Source organism: Rhopalosiphum padi, chromosome 1 (assembly GCF_020882245.1).
Source record: "Rhopalosiphum padi isolate XX-2018 chromosome 1, ASM2088224v1, whole genome shotgun sequence".
NCBI lineage: Eukaryota > Metazoa > Arthropoda > Insecta > Hemiptera > Aphididae > Rhopalosiphum > Rhopalosiphum padi.
This window is the reverse complement of record NC_083597.1, coordinates 36,375,536-36,400,074: the sequence shown is the minus strand read 5'-3', so window position 1 is coordinate 36,400,074 and position 24,539 is coordinate 36,375,536. Positions and strand designations below refer to the sequence as shown.

Sequence of the window (24,539 nt, the reverse complement as noted above, 5' to 3'; positions counted from 1 at the left end):
GACGCTTTACCAGTAATTAATTACACTAAGCATAGCAATTTAGGGGCCTGTACGTTTTTAGGAGCTAATGATTATTATAGTCAATTTGTACCAGTTAACTGTACTATAAATAAAAAAAATGCCAACTATAGAAGTGATATGCGACAAAAGTTAGATACATTTTTTCTATATTATGTTCAAATTATTTTCTACATTTACTTATTTGTAATAATTAAATAAATATTTTAAATATTTGATCTAAAAAGATAAATTATATTTTTAAAAATATTTTCTTAAATTTAAGAAGCACCATGTTATTAAATAAAAAATTATAATTTGATTATTAGTAATATTATCAATGTATATAGTATATTTTTAAATAATTACGATTAAACGATATAAATAATGATGATGACAAACAAATCCTTCAATGTAGGTACCTATTATGTAGTACATTAAATGTAGGTATTGCAATTATTTTAATCGAATATAGATCAGACTCTTCAGATTTCACTTCATTATATTTTAGACTTTAGTATTCTTAAGTGCAAATGTTTGTCGGTAACGGGCAACAATTTTAATTCATTAATACAATACACGAAGACACGAAGTATTAGAATAATAAGTAATAACATTAAGGATACAGCTTAATTGGTAAAGAGATTTATCAGCTCATCGGAATCTGTTGTACGTAGGTATATTAAGATTTATAATAATAGCTTAGTTGAAAAAATAATCATTCAAAAAAAAATTGTACCTATGATTGAAACCTACAATTCAGTAATATTATTATAGTTGTAACTAATAAAAACACATATTAAAGGCTATATAATTTTAATTCCGTGATAAAGATAATCTAAAGGTTTTTAATTTTTGATTCATTAAAAATCAAAAAGTTTAGTAAAATCAAGTTCCTAAAAAATAAAAAAAAATTCAAAAGGATAAAACTCATTAATATCGTCCTTCGTGTTCTTTATCATTTATCATCGTCAATGTATATACGTCAACTCCTTTATAAAATGCATCGTTGGAACATGTGTTTTAAAATGAGAAGAGTCAATTCTGACTATTCAAAAATATAAGAAAAATAACTAATATAATAAATTGGTGAATTTTTCACTAAAAAACATAAAAGTTTCGTCACAATTGTAATAGAAATTAATAATACATAATTATGTATGCGAATATGTAGATAATAAATTTACTTTATACTTAGTTATTTTCATTAATTGTAAACAATTAGTTGATAACATATAACAATAAATAAATTACTTAAATAATTATTATCGAATATCACATAACTCATTTCATGCAAAATATACAATATTTTATACATTGTTCAATTGTACGTAGTCATATACAAATATTAATTTATGAGTACAACATGAAAGATTAAAAAATCGATATACTATTATTATGGTATATCATATTTGATGTCCTCTTAACAATGCAATACTAAACAATTTTTCATAATATTTTTAGTTCCATGAATCTTAATAATATACCTATTAGAAAAACGAATTATAAGATATTATTTAATCTGTTCTGCCCATTTATCAATTGTCTATATATTTATATACATAAAAATCATATTTGAGTTTTAAAATATAATTCATATACTGTTTTTAACTTTGATAATTTATTAAATATTAATTTAACAACAAACCTACCTTCTGTTGAATATACATGTATAAAATTAAAACTATGAAATTCGACGGCTAACTTACTCCTTTCTTCAATATTATGTATTATTATTATTATTTCTTTATTTATCAAACTATATAACTAGTAAGTACCTGCAAGTTTACTACATGCAAAGTGTCGTGCTACTCTTATCGCATTTACACAAGTCTTTTGTTCATTAATTGTATAATAATGTATATATATATATGTATGTATGTGTGTGTGTGTTTTTTTTTTATAATTATTCTCTCTGCCTACACCCTTTTCCATGAATATATACAGTGGCATTTTATTCCAACAACAAATATTTCCCACTACCAACCTTGCAACCCAATAAACTATCAGCTATCTTGAGTTTATATCTTGTTTGAGTTTCAATAATGCACGCAATAATACGCCTTACGAACGAAAAATCTACTAACTTGTACAAAAAAAAATGTACAGATAAATAAAATAAACATTATTTTATGCCATTCAAAAAAAAACTTCAATTCTACAAAAATGGAAATCATTCAATAAAAGAACTAATGTATCTAATAGATAATTGATATGTATTTATTTTACTATCGTAGATTTGTTGATGTACCAAATGTGTACATCAAACTATACTATATCTAGTACCTACTTGGATTGTAACTAATATTATCTTATCCAATTATTACTCTTTTAATAATTAATTACGTCTTTAACTCTATAACAAATTATTGAAATTAAAAATACATATTGTCAAAAAGAAAATAATATTTCAAGTAAATAGTTACTATAACTTAGTTTAAATAACTTAATGAAATATATAAATTAACTTCAGTATTTATGTTACAATACCTTCTTACCTACATTAACTTATAGAAACTTTAAATTTAAATTTTATAACTGTATAAGTCTTATTTATAAGTAATATTATTAAGATACTTACAAATATGATTCTATATAGTTGTTAAGAATACTTCATTGAATGTTTAAAATTTAACAAAAAGTCTTTGTTGTAATCTCAATGTATTATAAAAAAAAATGAGATATTTATTGAAAAATCCATTTATTTACCTAAAACAAAAAAAAACATACAATTAAATAAAAGATAAGACTATGACAAGTTTCATATGTATTAATTTAAAAATTAACAGTGTATTCATATATATGTGATAAATTTATTATTTTAATAAATAGTAGGCTAATCAAAGAGATAATAACAATAACTAAATGATTATTTCAAACATTTTATAAGTAGTTTAATAGAATATTAATAAATAATTATTGAAAATAGCAGCATTTTTAATTCATATATTAATATTTAGTAACATTATAAAAAACATTTTTTAAATACTTTAAGTGTTTGGCATATTATTAAAAATTACTTATAAATATTAAAGCCTACAACAAATTTCGACAGTATATATCGAGTCGTGGGAACAACCAAAATTTAATTTTGGATTCTCCTTATAATCTTGAGATTTTTTTATGAAAGATTTAGAAAAAACAATATTTTTATTTTCTCCGTTAAATTAAAATTATATAATATATACTCTTTAAACGTCTTTATTTTTATGGTATATACTATATAGATTAAAAAAATTAAGTTTTTTTTTTTAGTTTTATATAATTCAAGAATAATTACAAAGATTGTGCGTTTACGAACAACTATGTTCTCTAACAAATTATATCATATTCAACTTGATAAAAAAAAATAAAAAACGACGCCATGGGAATGAATTTTTAATCCTATACGTTTCTTAAATTATTTATAATAATTAATAAAATAAGCATCATTGAAGTATTACCCATGGCAAACTTAATTTTCTAAATTCACAATATATTAATTCACACTAGAAATAAAAATAACAATGATAGCCGTGTATATATAATTTTCTTTAATACATACTCATGCATACACATTCATACACACATATTCAATTTAAAAATGCCAGAGAGTAATGTTTAGAATAAACTATATGCTACGGAAACGGCGGCGTCTTTGTGGGAGACCGGTTTCAAGGTCTTGAAATAACTGGTTCGACAAAAACAACACCCTTTATGCCAGGTGGTTTTAGCGCCGTGTCGAAACGTTGCCGACATTTTGGCACCCTAAAATATCCCTACTTTTTAGAAAACATAAGCCAAACAAAAAACTTGATAATGATTACAAAATGTACAATAATAAATAATATAATTTTCAATATATTTTAATTAAAAACCTATTTATTAATAAATATTATTTATTTTTGTTATAAAATATAGAAACTACCTAAGTAACCATATGGTTAATTTGAATTATAACTGATATTGAAAACATCAAACAAACTATTGAATTTAATAACCAACTAGTACTAGAATAGAATGCTAATACTTAAAAGGTTGAAACAGTAATGAAACTATATTTGAAAAACATACACTGTGCCTGATCTACTATATTCTGATCATTACAATAGAAACGTTTCTTTTTGATTAATTATCTATTAAGAACTTCACTAATACAAATACCCGGTATTGAGGTACTGTGGAAGTGTAGACTCAAGAGTAGGTATATAGGAAATTAAAAATAAAGCTATATATACTCACCATTTTCAACCTTTTTACATCTTAACCAATACCACCTACACATTTTAATAATTACCATTGTTTTAAAATAGAATAAAATATTTTACTAGTATTGCTTAAATGTATTTATACATAACATTGGAAAGATATATTTATATATTTTTATTATATTTCATTATACATATTTTGAAATTAAATACATTAAGTATGAATTATTATATATTTTTATACTTCTATGTATTTACAAGTTAAACTAAATTTTCGTTACCCAAACTTATAATTACACCTAACCTACAAAATTAACTAAATAATTTATATACACAATATAATATAACGGAAAATATTCATTAGTTTTATTCAAGTAGTTTATTAATTATTTTTAAGGCTAATCGACTTTTTTTGTATTTCTGCGAAGTTACATCAATGTCATAAGATATATTTTTTTCTCAGCACAACACAATATATAGTCCGTGTTTTTTACTTATGTTATCTACCCCCGACCGAATTAAATATACACTATCGACTAATTGTATCAATTGTTTCCAAAACTTCAAACACAAATTGAAATGCACTTGTTGTATGTTATAAAAACGTATTTGAACAAACTTCATGATCGTGAACTATGAGGTACCATGGTGAATCAATTTCTAATATTAACCAGTATGTAAGAACGAAAAGTGAATTCCTCACTGTGATTAAAATACCATAAAAATATTAAAGTATTCATTAACCCAACAATTAAATCTGGCAAATAAATATTTAACTGGAATATTTTAAAATTATTTATACAAATATGTACGTCATTAATTGCTATCTTTTTATGACACAGAATTGGAGGTACGTACCTAATATTCAATGATTATATAATATATTTATTAACTTAAATAGGTATGAAATGAAAATCCAAATAAGGGTAGGTATACAAGTTATTGTTTTATATATTCTCACTCAAAACATTAGCTAGTATTAACTAAACTCCCATGGTGAAATACAAATTTAAAAACCCAAACCTAAATGATTTTGAGAATTAATGCATATCATAATTAATTGAATATTTCCAAAAAAAAAAAAATGTGAACAAAATAAAAACTGTAATATTATTGTTATAAAATAATAGGTATTTAGTTTATTTACTAAAAATTCAGATTTTAAATACTAGACTAAATACCTTCTTAGTAAAACGAACTTAGGTAGGTATTTTAAATTATAATAGGTATACCTACAAGGCTACAACTCTCAAGTAAAATTTTTAAATAATGTTAAAAAAAATGTTATATTCTATGATTGATATAATTATCCAATACTAAGTAACTTGGGTATTAAAACTTTTTACATTTCTTAAAACTATGTAAATGACTATTTTAACAGTTTTTAATTTAAAAATCCAGATGAAAATGTGTTAGCAAAACATTTATAAAGAAAAAAAATGGAATGCCTGAACTAAAACAATTTTAAATGTTCAACTACAGTGGTTTAAAACTATATACACACTATTAAAAGATTTATATACAAATTAGAATAATAAAAACTACAAGTGCTACAACAACAGTTCCTTTAATATATTATACAATATATATTAAACAATTAATGTATATTATCACCTCGTAATGTAAATATATAACTTTCCAAAATTAACTAAATTAAAAGATATTTAAACAAAATATATTTTCTGGCAATGAACAAAGTTAGCATAGAACGTACATTATTAAAAGCCTACGGTTAGATATATTTATTACAAACGTATGGTTATATAATAAATATTATAAACGCAATAAAATTACATTAAATAATTAATATAGATACACTCAGTCTTTTTTTGTACGCTATATATATTATTATTATATATAAATAAGCAAACTATGCTAACAGTGTTAACACATTTAAATCATTACATTATTTTGTTTTATCTTCTCGATGGATATTTAAAACAGTAAAAAAAAGTAAAGCATAAAGAAATAATTAATACAATTTAGTATTTACAATGTCATTACTTACTCATTAGATACTTTTTTAACTAGACAATTAAATTGTATAAATTATCCATTCAAATTAAAATAATATCATAATAATTATATTCAATATTAAATAGATTAAATAGGTAGTTAAATCAGCATTCGTTTTTGCTATATGAGTATAAATTAATTTTAAATCAATATTTTAATTCAAAATAATAGTTTTTATAAACATATAATTTTAAATAAAGTAAAATCGAATTTCTAAAATGTACTTTCTATGAAGTCTACAAGTCTCATATTTATGTAAGTCAATTCGAAAGGTACCGAACCAAAATAATCCAATAAATCAAGACTGGTTGGAGTAAGGGTTCTCTTTTTCATTATTTGATATCTCACCCTCATTTACCACTTTTTTGGTGTGCTCTACGACAACAAAAATGTGTATATATGGTTTCCAATCCGAAACCTAATTCAGTCAAGGAAACTCGACTTTTGGGGACCATAAAAATGAACTACTAGCTGTTTTTCACTAAAAAGAAAGAAGTGTTTCGATAAAAAAAAAGTACCATGCTTTGTCAACGTCTTTTAGGTAATACGACTGATAAAAAAAACTAGTACCTAGACACTTTCGAACCAATGTAAATACTATTTTTTTTCTTTTCTCACACACAATAGATTTTGGAGCTATTCATTAATAAAACAGTTGTTCATTAACACTAAAAGTATCTAATTCTATTTTCTACAATAACTATTTATTTTAATAAACCATATTTCTAAATTATAAAAATTATTAAAATGTGTTACATAGTACAAATAATGACACACAATTTATAAAATTTATTATAAAATAAATATGTATTGGTAGAAGTAAAAATTTCGTGAGTAAATATTATGTAAATATTATAAAAAAATCTATTTGGTATGGAAAATAATAATTCTATCGAGAATTGAATAATAATAACAGAAAACACGCAGAACACCTATTAGTATAAGTATAAAATAAAAAAATATTTTTTATAAGTATCAAATATAGATAAACACTGTAAATTCCAAAAATTAAATCAATAGAACTAACTGCTAAAATAAACTAATTGAGTATTATTTTAATGTGACATACCATACTACAAGCAACGTTTAACAGGTAATTGTTTAAAAGTATAAAAAAAAACACTAAAGAAGTAGTTTCAATTTAAACACTCAAATTTATTACTCTCATTAATAATATTTGACAGTAATAAAATAATCATTTATAATTATAGCAAGTATAAACCTTAGTACAATTAAACAAAGAGGCGGATAAAATTAGAATAAAAATATAATTTTACTTAATTTAGTTGCCTAAACTAGTTAATATTTAATGATTAAAGAGTAATAATTATAATTATTTTTTATTTTTTGATTAAAATTAAACATCTGCTTACTATTGCAGTATAATAAATTGGAAACTAAATTTAGTTTGCTGTTGTTTTTTATTAATTGTATGATCAAAAAACTATAGAATAACTTTATTTTTTTGTTTTCATTTTATTAAATTAATATTACAAATCCTATGTTTTATTTAATTAAATATTACATCATAGACATTCAAATAGTTTGAACCCGAAAAATCCTAAATTTACGAAAATTAGTTGTATCCAAATTATAATAGGTACCTATAGCTCACTAAAAGGATCTTGTGGTAGTTTTATGGGTCTATAATACTAATAACAGTGATAACTCTTATTAGTTTATTAGTTTAAACCAATGTAAGCTTAATAACGTTTGATAAATTGAGAAAGATACAATCATCGGACTTTTATACCTTATCATATTGACCATAGTTATGGGTACTCCATAGACAATTCAGAGATTTGCTTTAAAATGAATTAATATTTAATTTTAACTTAAGCTTCAACTACAATTATTATTATATTTAGCGGTAAACATTGAATTATATCTTAAATAATTTTTTTTATCACGTATACAATAAATTATTTAAAAAGTTTTATTAACTTAAAAAATTAATAACATTGTACAGTTAAACTTCCATATAACGAACTTCATTTGACGAGATTTTCTGTTTTACGAAATATTTTTAAGAACTATGACTTTCATTGTTAATGAATGCGTAATTCTATTTAATGAATTCCTCCATATTACAAATTTTTTTTGTTACTTATTCGACTTCGTTATATGGAAATTTCACTGTATATAAAATTGTGTTTATAAAATAAATGAATAAACCTAACCTAAAATAAAACTTTCTGCAAAAAAATAAATAAATACAACAATATTAATCGACGATATTAATATAATATAATCAATCCTTTTATTAGGTACGATTAACTTATTCTAAATTAAGTCAACTTTAAGTACTAATTAACTAAATAAAACAATTTATTATGAAAGCAATCAAAAGTATGTTAATTGTATCGAGTATTTACATCTTATATGTTTTAATATTTTTTACAATTGTATGCAATATTGCTACATACAAAAATATTAAGTAAAATGTGAGTAGCTAAAATACGGATACAAATTCTATGTTATTTATTATTCTTACTGTATTAAATAATTTCTGAGATAATTTCTTGATATTGTAAAATAGAATTGACAATATTTAGTAACTAACATCATAACCTTATGAAACTACCCCCTCCTCCCAAGACACAATAAGACATAACCTATCCATAACTAAACGCATCAATTATTTTCCATTGTAATATATGTATTTGCATACATGTGTTACTACGTACATGATGTTTGTACGGCGTCGTAACCCGTAGGCAAGTCCGATGGGAATGCACCTTACCACCACCATGTTACACAATACACAGTACACAAATACATGAATAGTTTGCACTCGCACACTCATATTATACACTATAGAATACTAATGACGCTTATATTATTATCTATGTACACTTGAATGTTTAAGACCAGATCTATGAACGGGGTACATTGCACGAATTAACCATGTCGTAATCGTGTAGAGTTGTATGTATTAGCATAAAAATCCAAAGATATCCAACCCAGGTGGTCTTTTATAAATCTCGTGTTTATATTTTTTATTTCACTTTACTCTGTACGGTTAAAAGTGTGACCGCAATATATTTTGCTTAATACAAAATTCGTCAGGATGCCCTAATAAGGATATGACGTGGGAGCCTCAACGCACTTGCGAGAGGGTGGTACTATCAGCATTATCAATTAAACATGTTTTATGTATACCATATAGGTCGTATAAACTATGTTACCGATAACTTGAGAGTGTTAACCATAGCAAAGACTATTTAAGTATTATCGAAATTTAATTGATTATTCTTATCAATAATGGGCCCTGCATTTAAAATTATTGGATATTAGCATCGACAAAACTTAATATATCACGAGAGAGAGAAAGAGACACAAGATAGTAAGAAGTAGATTTTACTGAACACAATATAATATGGCTATTAATTTATTTGGTCATCCAATACAAATTTTTGTATAAAAATAAATAGGTATTTACATTTAAGCAAATGTTGACCATACATAATGTATAATATAAAACTTACAAATAAATACGTTTTAAAATAACGAAATACCCAAATAACTTTCAATGAATACAATCTGTTTTAATTTCCATACGAATTCCAAACTGCATAATTAATATTAAACAAACTCTATAATTATTATAAAAGCCAAATAATACATTTTGAAATCCCGGTCTACAGTTTCTGTACAATATACATTAGTGCTTAGTTATTTGTATATTTTTAAGTATTTATATTTTTAAACACACGCATGTTTTAACTTTTACGTAAATATTTAATAATGTATATAAATAATTTAAAAACTAATACAATCACAATGTTTATTCTGGCATAATCAAATACTGAGTATACCTTTGTTTTATTACGGTCACCCTCGAGCCTTCGTCATAAATATACACTGTACAGTGTACAGTCATATAATATAATATCACAATCATTTCTGCAAGAGAGATATAATTTCCGTGACCCGTGACAGGCATAAATGCAAAACACGCGGCCAAGAAAAGTTTATCATTCACCTTTCCCGTAGGACCAATGAATAAGAAAAATTGCACTTTTTTATAAAAAAAAAAAATAAAATGTAAGAATTTATGATTTTTATTTTTATTTATTTTAGTTTTTACAATTATATAAAATGTATTAAAACTGTATTTGATATTATTATTATTATTATTATATTTTAATCTATTATTAAAAACACTATAGTCTATATAATGTATAACAACTTAAATTGAATGATAAATGATAATACATAATAAAAAAAATATATATCAATGGTTTTAAAGATGCAAACAATTATTAGACGAGAATTTCATTTAATTAATTGTAAACATTTTAGATATTTAAATATATTCTCAATATACTCGTATAAGTTCATCAATGAAACATCAATAGGAATTCGTTACGACAAAAAATATAATAGGTACACCCTTTCAATATATTATATTTCTAATTTGAATTTAACTTTGTAGTGTTTTTAATAAATTATTTTACTCAATACTCATCCCAAATAGTAGATATAGATATTTATAAATTACAGATAATACCCATTTACACAATTATAGAATAAAGCTAAATGGATTACCAGCGATTATCTTTCAAATAATACAATTCGTCAATTTTAAATATTCACTAAAAATAAAATTTAAATTATTTATTACTTTTAATTTATTTATTTCGAAAATGCAATCGTACATCAGGCTCTGCGTAGTAGGTATAACGATGGGGTTGTGTTATAGCTTGCAACTGCAACAGCAAAATATGATGGTATATTTTTGGTCTACGGCGAAAATCTCAGCAGATCCGGAAATGCTATACAAAAGTGGCTGGTGTGAAGCCAAAAGAAAAATATAACAAGACGAATATTACAAGAGTGACACACGTTTAGCTATGTAAATATTCGGTAACATACGAATCCACTAACTGAAACAACACGATCCTGTTTGTCAAGTAAACACAGCCGGGGTTAGTGGTATATACACTATAATATCATCGTCTCCCCTCTCGGAGACACGTGTTCGTCAAAAACGTTTTAGAAACAGCCACACAATCATATATGTTATACATATATATATATATATATATATATATATATATATATATAATTACCATTGGTGATACTATTTTAGCACAAACTTAGAGGTTCTTTTCAAAAAACTATACATGTTAGTAAAAGATTTTTTCTTTCGCTATCTTTCCAGATTAGCACATATTGAGGGGCACATCCGTTTTCACACCTGCAGTTCTTAAACCCACGGGAGGTATGTATTACAAACGCTTACAATAGAAAACCACTGACAAATAAGGCGAACATATTTTTAGGGATCACTATGAATTTGCGGTACAAAGTATAAAGAATCACGGAACCACCAAAATATTGAATTGAAAAAATACACACCTGCGTATGGTAACAACAAATAATAACATAATAAGTTTCCCCAAAACTAAAAATGCTCATATTCTTATATTAAATATGTTTTCTTAGTTTCTCAAATAATTGTATTAAGAATTCCTATAGAAAAATAATCGATGATGAATAATAACTAATAAATAAGGTAAAATCAGGATCTACAATTTAGATTCTAAATCATCGGTTCTCAAACTGTGGTACGCGAAAGACTACATGGTGGTACGCGGAGGACCGTTTTTGGATAATAAACCCATTCAATTATTTAATTCATATCTTATTTTAAAAAACTAATAAATACAAAATAATTATACTGTAGTTGTAGTATTTTACTGCTTTATTATTTAAAAAAAATGTATTTAACAATACAATTTGGAATTTGGATCGTTCTATTTTTAATTATTAGTGGTACGCGACTGATAGATAATACACTTAAGTGGTACGCAAAAAAAAAGTTTGAGAACCGCTGATCTAAATAATATATATTATTATTCGCTCAACTTTCAATTTAGTGTTTAACTATGTTTATTTTTTTATTTTAAGGAGACATTTATAGTATAAAAAAAACTGCGTATAATAAAATTGTAGATAGGTAACAATTTTTTTTTTAATTTTCGTTTCTTTGCTATTAAGTACTGAATTATACAATATAAAATTAACATTTTAGTATTTTACAAGTAAGTACTAAATAATAACTTTAATTAGAAAACAATCAACTTTTCTTACCTAGATAGTATATACTAGATGTATAGAGTACTTATATACCAATCTCTTCTTTTCATTGAAAAAAAACCTTAATTTAAGTAACATATAAATCGTCTAGGCAAAACCCCTTTAAACACATATATATATATTCTAAAAAAGCTTATTTAATCCGAACCTAGTCCTATGGGACTCGTGCTCTTTTATTTAAACGAGAGAAAAAAACACCTTTAATATATCCGTTTATATGCGGACAGACACTCGGAGGAGTTAATGGATGCGACTCTATTTATACACCGCATGCTATATGTCTCAGGGGTTAGGGAGAAAAAAGAGTTCCGGACGTTCAGGAAACATAACCCTCTCAACCACTGTCTGCACTTCTGTGGACCAAGGACACATTTAGAAACTATAACTATGACCAAGGTTAGTTAGATATGAAAATCCTAAAAATAATTATAACGTAGCAATGACTAGAAAATAAGTAACAAAATATAATATTACATAATAGAATCTTTCTATAGGACAGATTTCATTTTATCAAAAATAATATAAATAAATATATCAATTAACTATAATTGAAAAAAAGTCATTCAAGTATTCATAAATTATTATAATTTATAGTAATGAACGTTTCATCGTTCGTGCTCAAAACTTGATTAAGACTTTAAAATCTTAACATTGTATAATTAAAAATAAATAAATAAATAAATGTTTTAATGTTTTAAAATACGAGTACGTTATTGTTTATATCTATGCCTGATTGGAAAAATGTATAAGTTTTATATCGAGATGGGTTCATATTATTAACCCTATACTAAAAATGTATCAAGAATAGCGTTGTATCGTTTTTAGGTAGCGTTATTTTTTATCTTTGTTATATTTCTTCGGTGGCAGCTTCATGTACTACCACTATATTGTCCCGTGTGTTGTTTTCCAGTAACTATACATAGAACTCCCAAGAGATTTATGGAAGGTTTACTGTTTTTGGAAAGTCTATAGCATAGTTTGGGCATTTGAAAACTTTTTGGGAACTGATAAATCGCCTGAAGAAACAATGGACCTAGTTTTACGCACAATAGAAAGAACAATAACTAACCAAAAGCTCACTTGTACCCACAAACATCTAGATTACACAGAAAACAGTTTAATCTTAAAACGTAAAGATTACTAATTAAAATTAAAATAATTTATATTTTCGACAAGTAATAATTTAAAAAAATAACTTATTTTCAATAAAAAGTAATAATTTTAAGGCAAAATGTTAAGAAGACTAATAAAATAATTAAAACGAGCATTCTATTATACAAGCGAGCTTTCTAATAGTTTATTTGCTTATTTACTTATATTTATTGTTGAAAATCAATGTTTCGTAAGCATGCTAAGTGTACTAAGCAATTAAATAGTAAACACTGAAATCAATTATTGTAAAATAAAATGCTTATTCATTTTTGTTTAATATACCTATTCTTATTAACAATAGTTATTTAATATTATATGGGGCTTCACCTCCTGATCGCTATAACATTCACTAACCCCTATATATGCTAACCCCTAACTTTTTCCAGCCCTCTTGGATATATTATCTAAAACGCTTTTTTTAACTTCAATACAATATTTTTTTTTTATTGGCATAATTTTTTAAGTTAAAAAACATAAACAGAAATAATATTTAAAAACGATAATAAATCAATAACAATATTATTAACTTATACCTAATAAGTTACAGTTAAAATATAATTACGTTAAAGCTTACACTCAAATATTAATACAAAGACATATTTATTACATTTCTTTAAAAATCCTATCTATTATACTTGATACTAAATCATTATATATTTATATAGATTACATCGATTAGATTTTTGTTCCCCGCCAACCTATTGACCAAGAAGTTTTCACTTCAAAACACATCAACTATCGCTATTGTATATACGCCGTTGCATTTAATCCTGATTTTATTTATATCCCATTTATCTATTATTAAAAGTGGTTAACAATACTAATAAAATTTCTAATATAGAATATAAATATTATATATTATGCTATACAAAAAAATAGATCTATGATTTTAACTATTCGCGGAATTATAGTTGTTTATTTACTCAAATTTACGAATTTTTTCAAGTTAAGTACAATTAAATTCTATAAATTATTCAACCACAATTGTAAATATCCATAAAAAACTTTAATCATAGATTAAAAACAAAAAATGTTATTTGGAAAGCACAATTATTATTAGCGAGTAATTTGTAAGACATTCACTATACCTATATGGCCGAAAAAAATAACTTCTCAATAACAAAACAAAACATTCGTCCGCTTTATGAAAAAGACACATGTACAAAAATACACAAGTATCGAACATTAACCTCCAAATAATGGCCGTGATGGATATAATATATAAGGCTTGTAATCGAGAAGCCCATTGTGTGTTTGGGAAGTTGTTGTTCTGAAGGGGAAAATTGCACTACATTCAGTGGCGGGTGTCCGCATACGGATAGAAATAGAATATACGCAAGGCATTTTTGTATTTTACTGTCATCATATATAAACCTTTTATGAGAAAAAAGTATTACGGAAAAGCAACGGGATGGAATGAGAAGCGCGTGTGAATTTGAACAGTTCACCCAAAGATACCTCCCCGATTGTAGATTTCACCTAAATCCCTAAACGTTTATTCTTTTCTATTTCAGTCGTCCCCAATCACCATAGATGTATAGGTAATTATTATGTATCAGACATGTTCGTAATAATGTAAATATATTGGCTTATAACAACGGTAAGATTTTTGTATTCACACGATGCCTACAACTAATTATTTTTTATTAATATATATTATTTTCTAATATAATACAAAACACACTATATTATATAATGTCGATGTGTTAAAATATCAGACTATAATGACATTTGTCGATACCTGTTCCTACCAGTCCAAACCTGTGGAGTATTTTAATAAGAACCTCTATGATATAATATCTATTTTTATCTAACGCCTTAATTACAAGAGACTAATCAAAAATTTAAAAACTCATTAAAATTGTAGACCGGCAATACCCACAGTTCAGAAAACAAGTCTTCAAAGGCCGCGAAAAAAATATCTTACTATTATAATATTGTTATTTACACATAAATAAAAATTATTTAAATTATTTAACAAACTACGAAATTAACATCCCCATTCCGCATAATAGTTTACTCACAGTTATTCATATACAGAGTAAAAATTTATTTTCATTCAGGATTTTGGTCAGTGTATACTGTACCTATATTTTAATTATACGAATTAACGATTCACTAGCATTCACGAATTTTGTATCTAAATATTTGTATTAAAACAAACGTGTAAAAAATACACAATTAAATAATTTTGCATTTTGAGAAATGCATATCAATTTTCATTTTCATTTTCATTTTATCAACTTTTCTGCAATACGGTATATTTGAGACATAATCATCTCGTTATCGATATTATTTTATGTCAAGTCAAGGTAGAATGTACAATATTAAAACATTTAAAGCCATAAATTTAATTACACGAATTATACGAACTTTCTATAAACATTGAATAATCTATAAATTATATACTATACTTATAGTATACAAACATATTGAGTTTTTTACTAATATATCTTGTACAGTTTGTCGCTGGAATTTAAACAGGATTTAGTAGCAAAATAGCCATAGATTTTTTTAATAAGATTAATTTCAATTAAATGAAACGACCACGGCGTCGACCGATGAGAAACGGAACGAAGCGCACACAACACTGTAGAAATATACCAATATAATATAATATACGTAAATATATTATTATAGGGATACCAAACATCCCTCCGAACCATATATATTATAATTTATAATATATTCTTCTCCAGTATACGTGCACGCTGTAATCACAAACATCGTTCCGACAATGGACCCGGTGGGAGAGAGAAGGGGGAAACCGGACAGCTGATGTGATTGAATCTTCGACGAAAAAATAACACCTGCGGTCTTGCCCCTTCATACTACGTTACGTTTTATTTATTTATATTATATATATATTTTTTTTTTTTTTGACAAATTTCCGAGATTTTTTTGCCAATAAGCCTGCGTCAACCATGGCAGAGCAAATATAATAATACATTTTATATATACACTATTGATAGTACCTACCAAAACACGGTAATAATATTATAAGACGAAAAACGACAACCGACATGTATAAGGTATATGTTTATAGACACGCACGTAAATATAAACGAGAGTTATTAGTAAAGTGAACATGACTAAAAATATATATATATATATATATATATTGTATAAAACGCTCTTGGTAATGGATTTACGCGGTGGCCATATGTGTTGCAGTTACGGTGGCAGTGGCAAGAAAACGGGCGGCGACGTATAATAATATGTATTATTATTATTTTCCTCTTTTTTCTTCTTTATCGTAATCTCTCTTCCGTTTGCTAATCGCGTCAATCGAAACTTACATGACCATAGTAAAAACATTACTATACCATCGTCATCGTCAACGCGTATAAATCTGTCTTTAGTCTCATTAATGGTTTGCTCTCGCGGCAAGTTGCCGGCGCGTCGTCGTAGTCATCGCTCCGAAGAATTATCACCACCCGAAAACAATGTACCAAACACGAGCGCCGCGCTGCCGCTCACCCGTCAACGTTTGGATTAGAAACGCGCACGACTTCCAAATGTAAATCATCGCTACACCGCCCCTTACGGCGCGACAAGACATTACTGACTATAAAAACCATCAATCAATGTGCTTACTAAGAATTTTCCGACAATAGTATTCTTTAGAATATTTTATTCTCCACGCTCCAAACACCGTTAACCCGATGATATATCCGGAAATCTGGATACACATATATAACACATTTATACAGTACCTACTACCTACATAGAGATGTACCTATGTACAGAGATATACTTACTTACAATAGTGCACTTACAACCGATTGGCTTCGAATACGAATATAAACAACTAAGGAAAACATTAATCATTATATTTAAACTGAGACGTTAAATTCACCAACCTGTTCAACGAAACTATTAAAACATCGATCATAAAACCTTTTTAGCAATTAATTCTGATAAAAACTGTAAGTCTTACAAACCATAAAAATTAAATAAACAACTCCACAAATAACTATATTTAAAAAAATATTATAAGTTATTCAAGAATTAGCAAGTATTTTCCAAAATTATTAATAAATATATTACTTTATTACATTATAGTTTATATATCAATATAAATAATATAATATTAATCTTTTATCACTTGATTTTGAGAACTGAAATGCTACTAGACTATTGACTTAATTTAAAAATTGAACAAAACGTTATGAAAACAATAAATGTGTTAATTCTTTCAGAATATAATAGATACAGGGCATAATATTATTATCAAACATAATTTTCAATAGGTTATTTACAATTCATATACCAGGACGCAAATAATTTAAAAATACAATAAAATAAAATATTGTGTTATTGATGTAACAAGTTCAGTTGCAATTATATAATATTATGAATTTCAATTTAGATGCGGGTACTTACTGTTAAAAACTTAAATTATAAATGTAATGATATTTTTATTTTTTTATGTATCAATGGTATTTTATAATCATTTTCGGGTAAATATTAAGTATAAAGTTCAAAGGCTTAACATAAAACTATGATTAAATAAAATGAACTAAATATATATACATATATTGATATATTATTAATATCGATATCATGGTATAGGTATTAAGTACGTTATTTAACAAAAATGAATTCGCCGACATTCGACGTCTATCATATACGTCTATATTTCTTCTCAATATAAAAACAAATAAATTTTATCAGCGAAGACGTTTATTAGGTACTGGAATATTTGATAATGAGTATATGAACCGTCACCCGGAAGTTATTAATAGCTATATTTGTACGTAGAGGCTATAGCTGGCTGTAAAATAAATAAAAATTAAGCAAAAAATACCTAAATACCTATATTACTGTAAATAACGTCAATATAAAAGCGGTCAATATTTTTGATATTTTAAGACACGTGTGTATAATAATCCAATTACGACGACTCCCGATTAGATTTTCTCTTGCCATACATACCTAAACACCGATTTCCAATTATCGGTAGGACATGAAAGATTTTTTTCAACCTAATACTGACCCAATAGATTATGATTGTTCCCCTCCTGTGACCCCTCCGGCATATCAAGAAATAATAATTTGTGTTCCAAATAACCGAAGCAATGTATGAAATTAAGTCAGAAAAAAAACCGGTCTGCCGCCGATAAATCATTAATCTCCGCACTGTGCATTTACACCTACTGTATACTATATTATATGATAGGGTTTTTTTGTAGGTGCCCTAAAGGGATAAGACTTTGTATTCAATTTTGAACGCAGTCATACCAGTATAACACCCCCTTAGAATTTATTTAGGTATATAAATTATATGTAGTATGTACGTATTGTACGTATGGTATATTCGAGTAAGAGTGTGTTTTGTATTGTTTAATAACGGAAAGGAAAATCAATACACATCATAGAGAAATGTTTAATATGTTCGTTATTAAAATAAAATATAAAAAAATTTTGTACCTACATATATAATATGTAATCAGTTCATAGAATATATTAAGAAGTAATTCAAGTAAGCATCAATTTATATCGAAATCAAATTAACGTAAATTTTAAAAAACTCCAATAAATTAATAACACGGAAATACAATTTAAGTAAATTCATAAATAAAAGAACAACATTTATAAAAAATATATACTCTAAAACAATGTTCCTCGAAACAAAATAAACTAAAATAGTCGAAATTTAGATTACAAATAATTTCAAAGACTAACGGATTCAATGACAAAGTTTATGTCCCTGTTTATGTAGACATTGAATATGAACACAAAACACATTATTTAACTATTGTTAACCTTTAATGAGAATCATGGAAAAGTTTGTACGGCATCAGTTACAAACAAAATTATAGTATATTACATTGTATGATCTATATAATAAATATTATAAATATAAATCATATATTATAATATTATTACCTGTAATGGTATAATAAATAACCTATTTATACCTATTTTACCTATTTAATAACTTATAAATGAAATAGTATTACAAATAAAACAAATACAATACAATATACAATATTCACATTATAAAATAAACAAAACAAATACATGATGCATATTTATGTATCTTGCCACTCTCGCAATGGATAAATCAGAGAATTTAAATTACTTTAAATTGACTTTAAACTATTTTTTAAACCCAAAAATGTATTCTTAGTAACATCTGCAAAATTGTTCTGAACACGTTTATAATAATAATAATATACACAGTTCAACGTATAACATATTAATGTAAGAAAATAATAAATTTTTGACTGTACATACAAGGTACTTCACATTACTAGTTTAATATGGAGATCGTAAAAACATTTTGTTATGCATTGTAATTTAAGTATAGTACATAAACTTTAACGTCATAAAAATGAAAAGTATATAAACTTTTACAGACGTTTAGTGTGAGTAAGTGAGAAGCATTATGCGACTTCCAACTTAATCATCATAGGTACATTATAAACCGATAAGTTTACATTAACTATATGTATTCATTAAAAAACAATAACAAATATAGATTATGACTTCAAACTTCAGACAAATTATTTTGTTTTATAAAATAATATTTACAATCTGTGCCCAATAAGCAAATAAGATAATTGTTTAATGCATACAACAGATGAACAACGAAGAGCAGGAAGAAACTATTCAGTGAAAATACCCACGTGTTTTTTATAATGATTACCTGGTATAAAAGACATCATAATAATACTAAAATAATAATTTTAGTTTAGCAGATCTCTGCTATATTTTCTTTTTAATCGATGGATAAGGTTTATAGATTATAAACTTGATCAAATTTAATTTTGATAGTGATACTAATGGATTAGCAACTTTAGGTAGAATGATTCGTAGTTTGGTAACTTATTGTTTGACTAATTCATTTTTAAAGTATGTGTAGATTGTGGAGTTTGTACATACCACGATGCAGAAATTATCACATGGAGTGCAAATCACTGGAATATTACGAATTTAGGATGGTTTTGTACAGCCCCAAATTTGAATCACTTATGCCCAGATAGACCTCAGAAAAAATTTGTATAAAATAAGCTAAGTGCGGATTGAGAGCTTAAGACTTATAAATTGGACATAAATAGTAAATTAGTAAATGCAATCTGCTATTTTAAATCTTTATTTTTGATTTAAGATAAGGATCCCAAGTCAGCTAGTCTACTATAAAGTGTCATACTAAGGTATTTAACATTGTAAAAAGTTAATGGATAGATATGACTTCAAAGTTTTTATAGTTCTTTCAAATTTTTCTCAGTGATACTTTTGAACAATTTTTTCTTTTGTTTACTAACAATTGTTATCAAATGTTATTTTATTATCAGCTATGGTCTATGATTACTCCTGTATCTTTGAAAATATAATATATTTATGGTCGAAAAGTTCACAGTAACCAATTGTATGTATTTGAGGACAAACAACACTACATGAAGAATAAAAGTCAATTAAGAATATTTTGCTACCAAACGATAGAATTTTTACCACTGTATTTTTTTATGTTTTAATTGAAAGTTAATTAAGCAATCTACATATATTATCATTACCTAAATAATATATTATACAAATAACAAATCAAAAAATATTATTACATAGGTAAGTATAAATATTATTGTCGAGATAATAGTTATAATTAATTTTTAATAAATCCGTAAAAACCTATTCATTGATAAATGATAAGGCACAAAGAAATTAGAGAAAAAATAAAGAAAATTAATATTAAACATAAAAAATGTAAAATATAAAAAGATTCATAACCACTAGATTAAATATTTAAAAACTATATAATACGTAGAAAAATAGTAGTTACACGGTTTCAACAACTTAATGATCATCTCTATTAAAAGCTTTATATTTTTGATTTTTAACGCATTCTTATGGAGGACATGGGGACAATAACAAACACTACTACTCCGTGCGTGCAGATTGAAATTACCATAGCGTTACCGCAGTTGATGACCGTTTGGCTATGGTTGACCTCGGTCGAGGTTGAATCGACAGCGGCGGCGGTCGTATATTATAATAGTAATAACAATAATAATTATTAGTCGAGGGACAGCGAAATATAATACGCTATAGTAAGTCATTAGCGTAACGCGCGACAGCAGACCGTCATAGAGTGAGAAACAGTATGACGCGAACAATATTCATATAAATCGAAAAACTCGGCAAGTACGACAAGCGGACGAAATCGTAAATTTTAACGTGCTAGCGATCCGGTATCACCCCTTCATCACATGATATGATTTACGAATGCAAACGGTAACTACTGTGATTTAATACAATACGTATATGATACATTTTTTATAATTAGATACCGGAACAGTATTTTTTTACTACCTATCGGATAATAGGGTATTGTGTCAGTATCACGTAGAACGTTAATTCAATGTTATTATTACAACAAACAATGTTAAAACTCAATTTTAATGATTTTTTCAATTATAGTTACTGGGCAACCAATATGTTTTTCTAACATAACATAACATTCTGACTAGAATAAACAAGCGGCCTTAGAAAGACAAAATTATGAAGATAAATACCATTATTATAATTATTATGAAGATAATGAAAATATGTAAATTACTGCATAAAACCATAAATAGTGAATATAATAAAAAACTTAATTTTTATAAAATCGAATTCAATTTATTCGTTACAGGTATCCGATTTCATACGTAATCAATAATTCAAAAAGTTATTAATTAAACAAAAAACCACAAGTTAATTAATTGATTTATCACGTCCAAAGTATACGGCGGTCTTATCGGACGTAAAATATCAAACTATATTTATTACACACGTGCGTGAATGTGTAATAGCTGGTGTAGTTTAAATATTATATTATCAATCATCCACATAACATAATAATAATAATAAAAATAATATGTACCTGTAACGTCGCCGACCGATATGAACGCTAACAGCAGCATCAGCAGCACAGGCCGGCAAAATTCCCGTCGCCGGGAGGTTTTCATATTTTCTACCCTAACCTTCGCGCACTGGGGGGAAATATGATAAAACGACGGCAGTGGGTAAAACTGAAAAAAAGTACGTAAATCCAAAAAAAATTTTAAATCAAAACATTCAAAACCACCACCGATCGCGACACGAAATATTGTAAATTATTCTCCGAAAGTCAATACTCGGGCGCGATAACGACACCGAAACATGTTTAGGATAGACGCGAACGAACAACGCACGCGAAAACGTTTCGGGAAAATCTATTAAAAAACAAATAGATTTAACCACACGACACACACACACGTAAAACACACGGCACGAGTACGGACGAACAGTACGTGCACGACGACCGACGGGGCAACGACTGGAGGGCCGTACAACAACAGTTCGGCGATACACCGGTGGCCGACCGCCCGTCGGGTCCGGTATACGGCGGTTCGGTTTTTTCCGGTGAGTTTGGTGGCGGCGGCGAGGAGTAGAGCAAGCAGCGCTCTCTACCGACCAGGGATGATAGTTTCGAAATTACATATTTTTGTTATTATTAATCATTTTTTTTCTGTTATCGACTTAAAAATGCAATTACGACAATTTTTTTTTTCGATTTTGTCGAATACTAATTAATTACATCGAGAGTCATCCTACTTTTTTACAGTAAACCGACTATATATGGTATATATTGTACGTGGTTTGAATAATTTATTGTTTTTTTTTCAAAGTCCACCCTTGACGAGATAATCATCAAAATAAAGTAAACAAATATTTTTGGGCTACGTGAAAGGGAGGTTTTCTCGGTTACCAGGTGTATTCACTGTTTGAAGGCGTTACTATAAAAATGACAACTATAATACTACTACTGCAGTTAAAAATAATTAATTAAACTTCATTAACACCACGCCGATATAGTGCTTATTAAGCCTCCGCGTTTAATCAAGTTAGTTTGTTAATTAATATCTTAGTCTTTTAGGTATACCTACTGGTATACGAAATTTAAAACAAAATATTATTGTACATTTTACATAGCTTATATTTTCATCAAAATATGTAAGAGCAATAATAGTGTCCGTGGACTGCAATGTTCTATATACAACAATGAACATTCTCCAATAAATAACTAATAAATAATTTATTGTTATTCAAAACTAATCCTAACACCACAGTCCGTCACATCATCATCTATTCAACTGTAACGTTTCACAATGCAGATCAACTATAGTTTTTCTCTATAGTCGACTTAAAAAAATAGAAAGGCGATAGGTCAATTGTTTTGAACTATCAATCATATTTGCATTTATAGAACCTTAGTAAATTTCAATTTTAATTAATATTCATATTTAGCATGACGTTTATCGTTTGTATATCTACTAACAAACAGTATAGATACGCCGTATACGGCGTTAGTATAGGGTTTGAATAGGTTAGTGGTAAAATGTCTTAAAATTGACGTAAATATTTTGAATATTTTATTATACGTAAAAATTAGAATAATATACGAGATGTGGAAAAGTAACTAATTTAGTCACATTAGTCTCAAGCATTAATGTTCTTGAAATGCGAACTAAAATTGTTGGAGGAAAAATCGGTTATTTTACGTTTAAACATCTTGTCTCAATATTTTATTGACATTTTAACATTTCAAATTACTAAAATATAAATCGTGCATTAAATAATTTAAGAATGTCAACAAAAAAAAATTTTGTATATTTAACATTTTTAAATTATTTGTAAAAACACCTAATGAGGAATTATACATTTTTAACTCGATGGTATTAAAAATAAAAATATGAATTTTAACTACAAAATAATTAGCAATATTTCATGATTTTGACAAACTTTGTCAACATTTTAGTTTCAAACGGTTAATAAAGAACGTGATAGATTATTATGTTTCTTCTATATTGTATTATTATAGTATATGTTATTATAACAACTTATAATGAAGGATTTTTCTATTGGAAAATTATCAACATTCATGGAAATCAAACCAAAAAGCCACGAGGCAAAGATTTTAAATGTCCATAAATACCATTTTTATAGATTAGGCCAGTTAGAAATTTGTCTGTCACAAAAATTCTACGGTTATGATTAAAAAATGTTGTTCTTATTAACGATATTAAGTAGTCGTCTTCGTAAACGTAGAGAGTT

The 24,539-nt window shown here is 26.3% G+C and overlaps 1 protein-coding gene across 1 annotated transcript in view; it reads right to left on the bottom strand.

The window, feature by feature from the left end:
• The window catches only part of LOC132929607 (roundabout homolog 2), a 161,980-nt gene extending 139,198 nt beyond the window's left edge, over positions 1-22,782 (bottom strand). Inside the window, exon 1 of the mRNA XM_060995081.1 lies at positions 22,327-22,782. Coding sequence (XP_060851064.1) covers positions 22,327-22,411 — 85 coding nt within the window. The 5' untranslated portion in view covers positions 22,412-22,782. The remainder of the gene's footprint in view (positions 1-22,326) is intronic.
• Between the last annotated feature and the right edge of the window lie 1,757 nt (positions 22,783-24,539).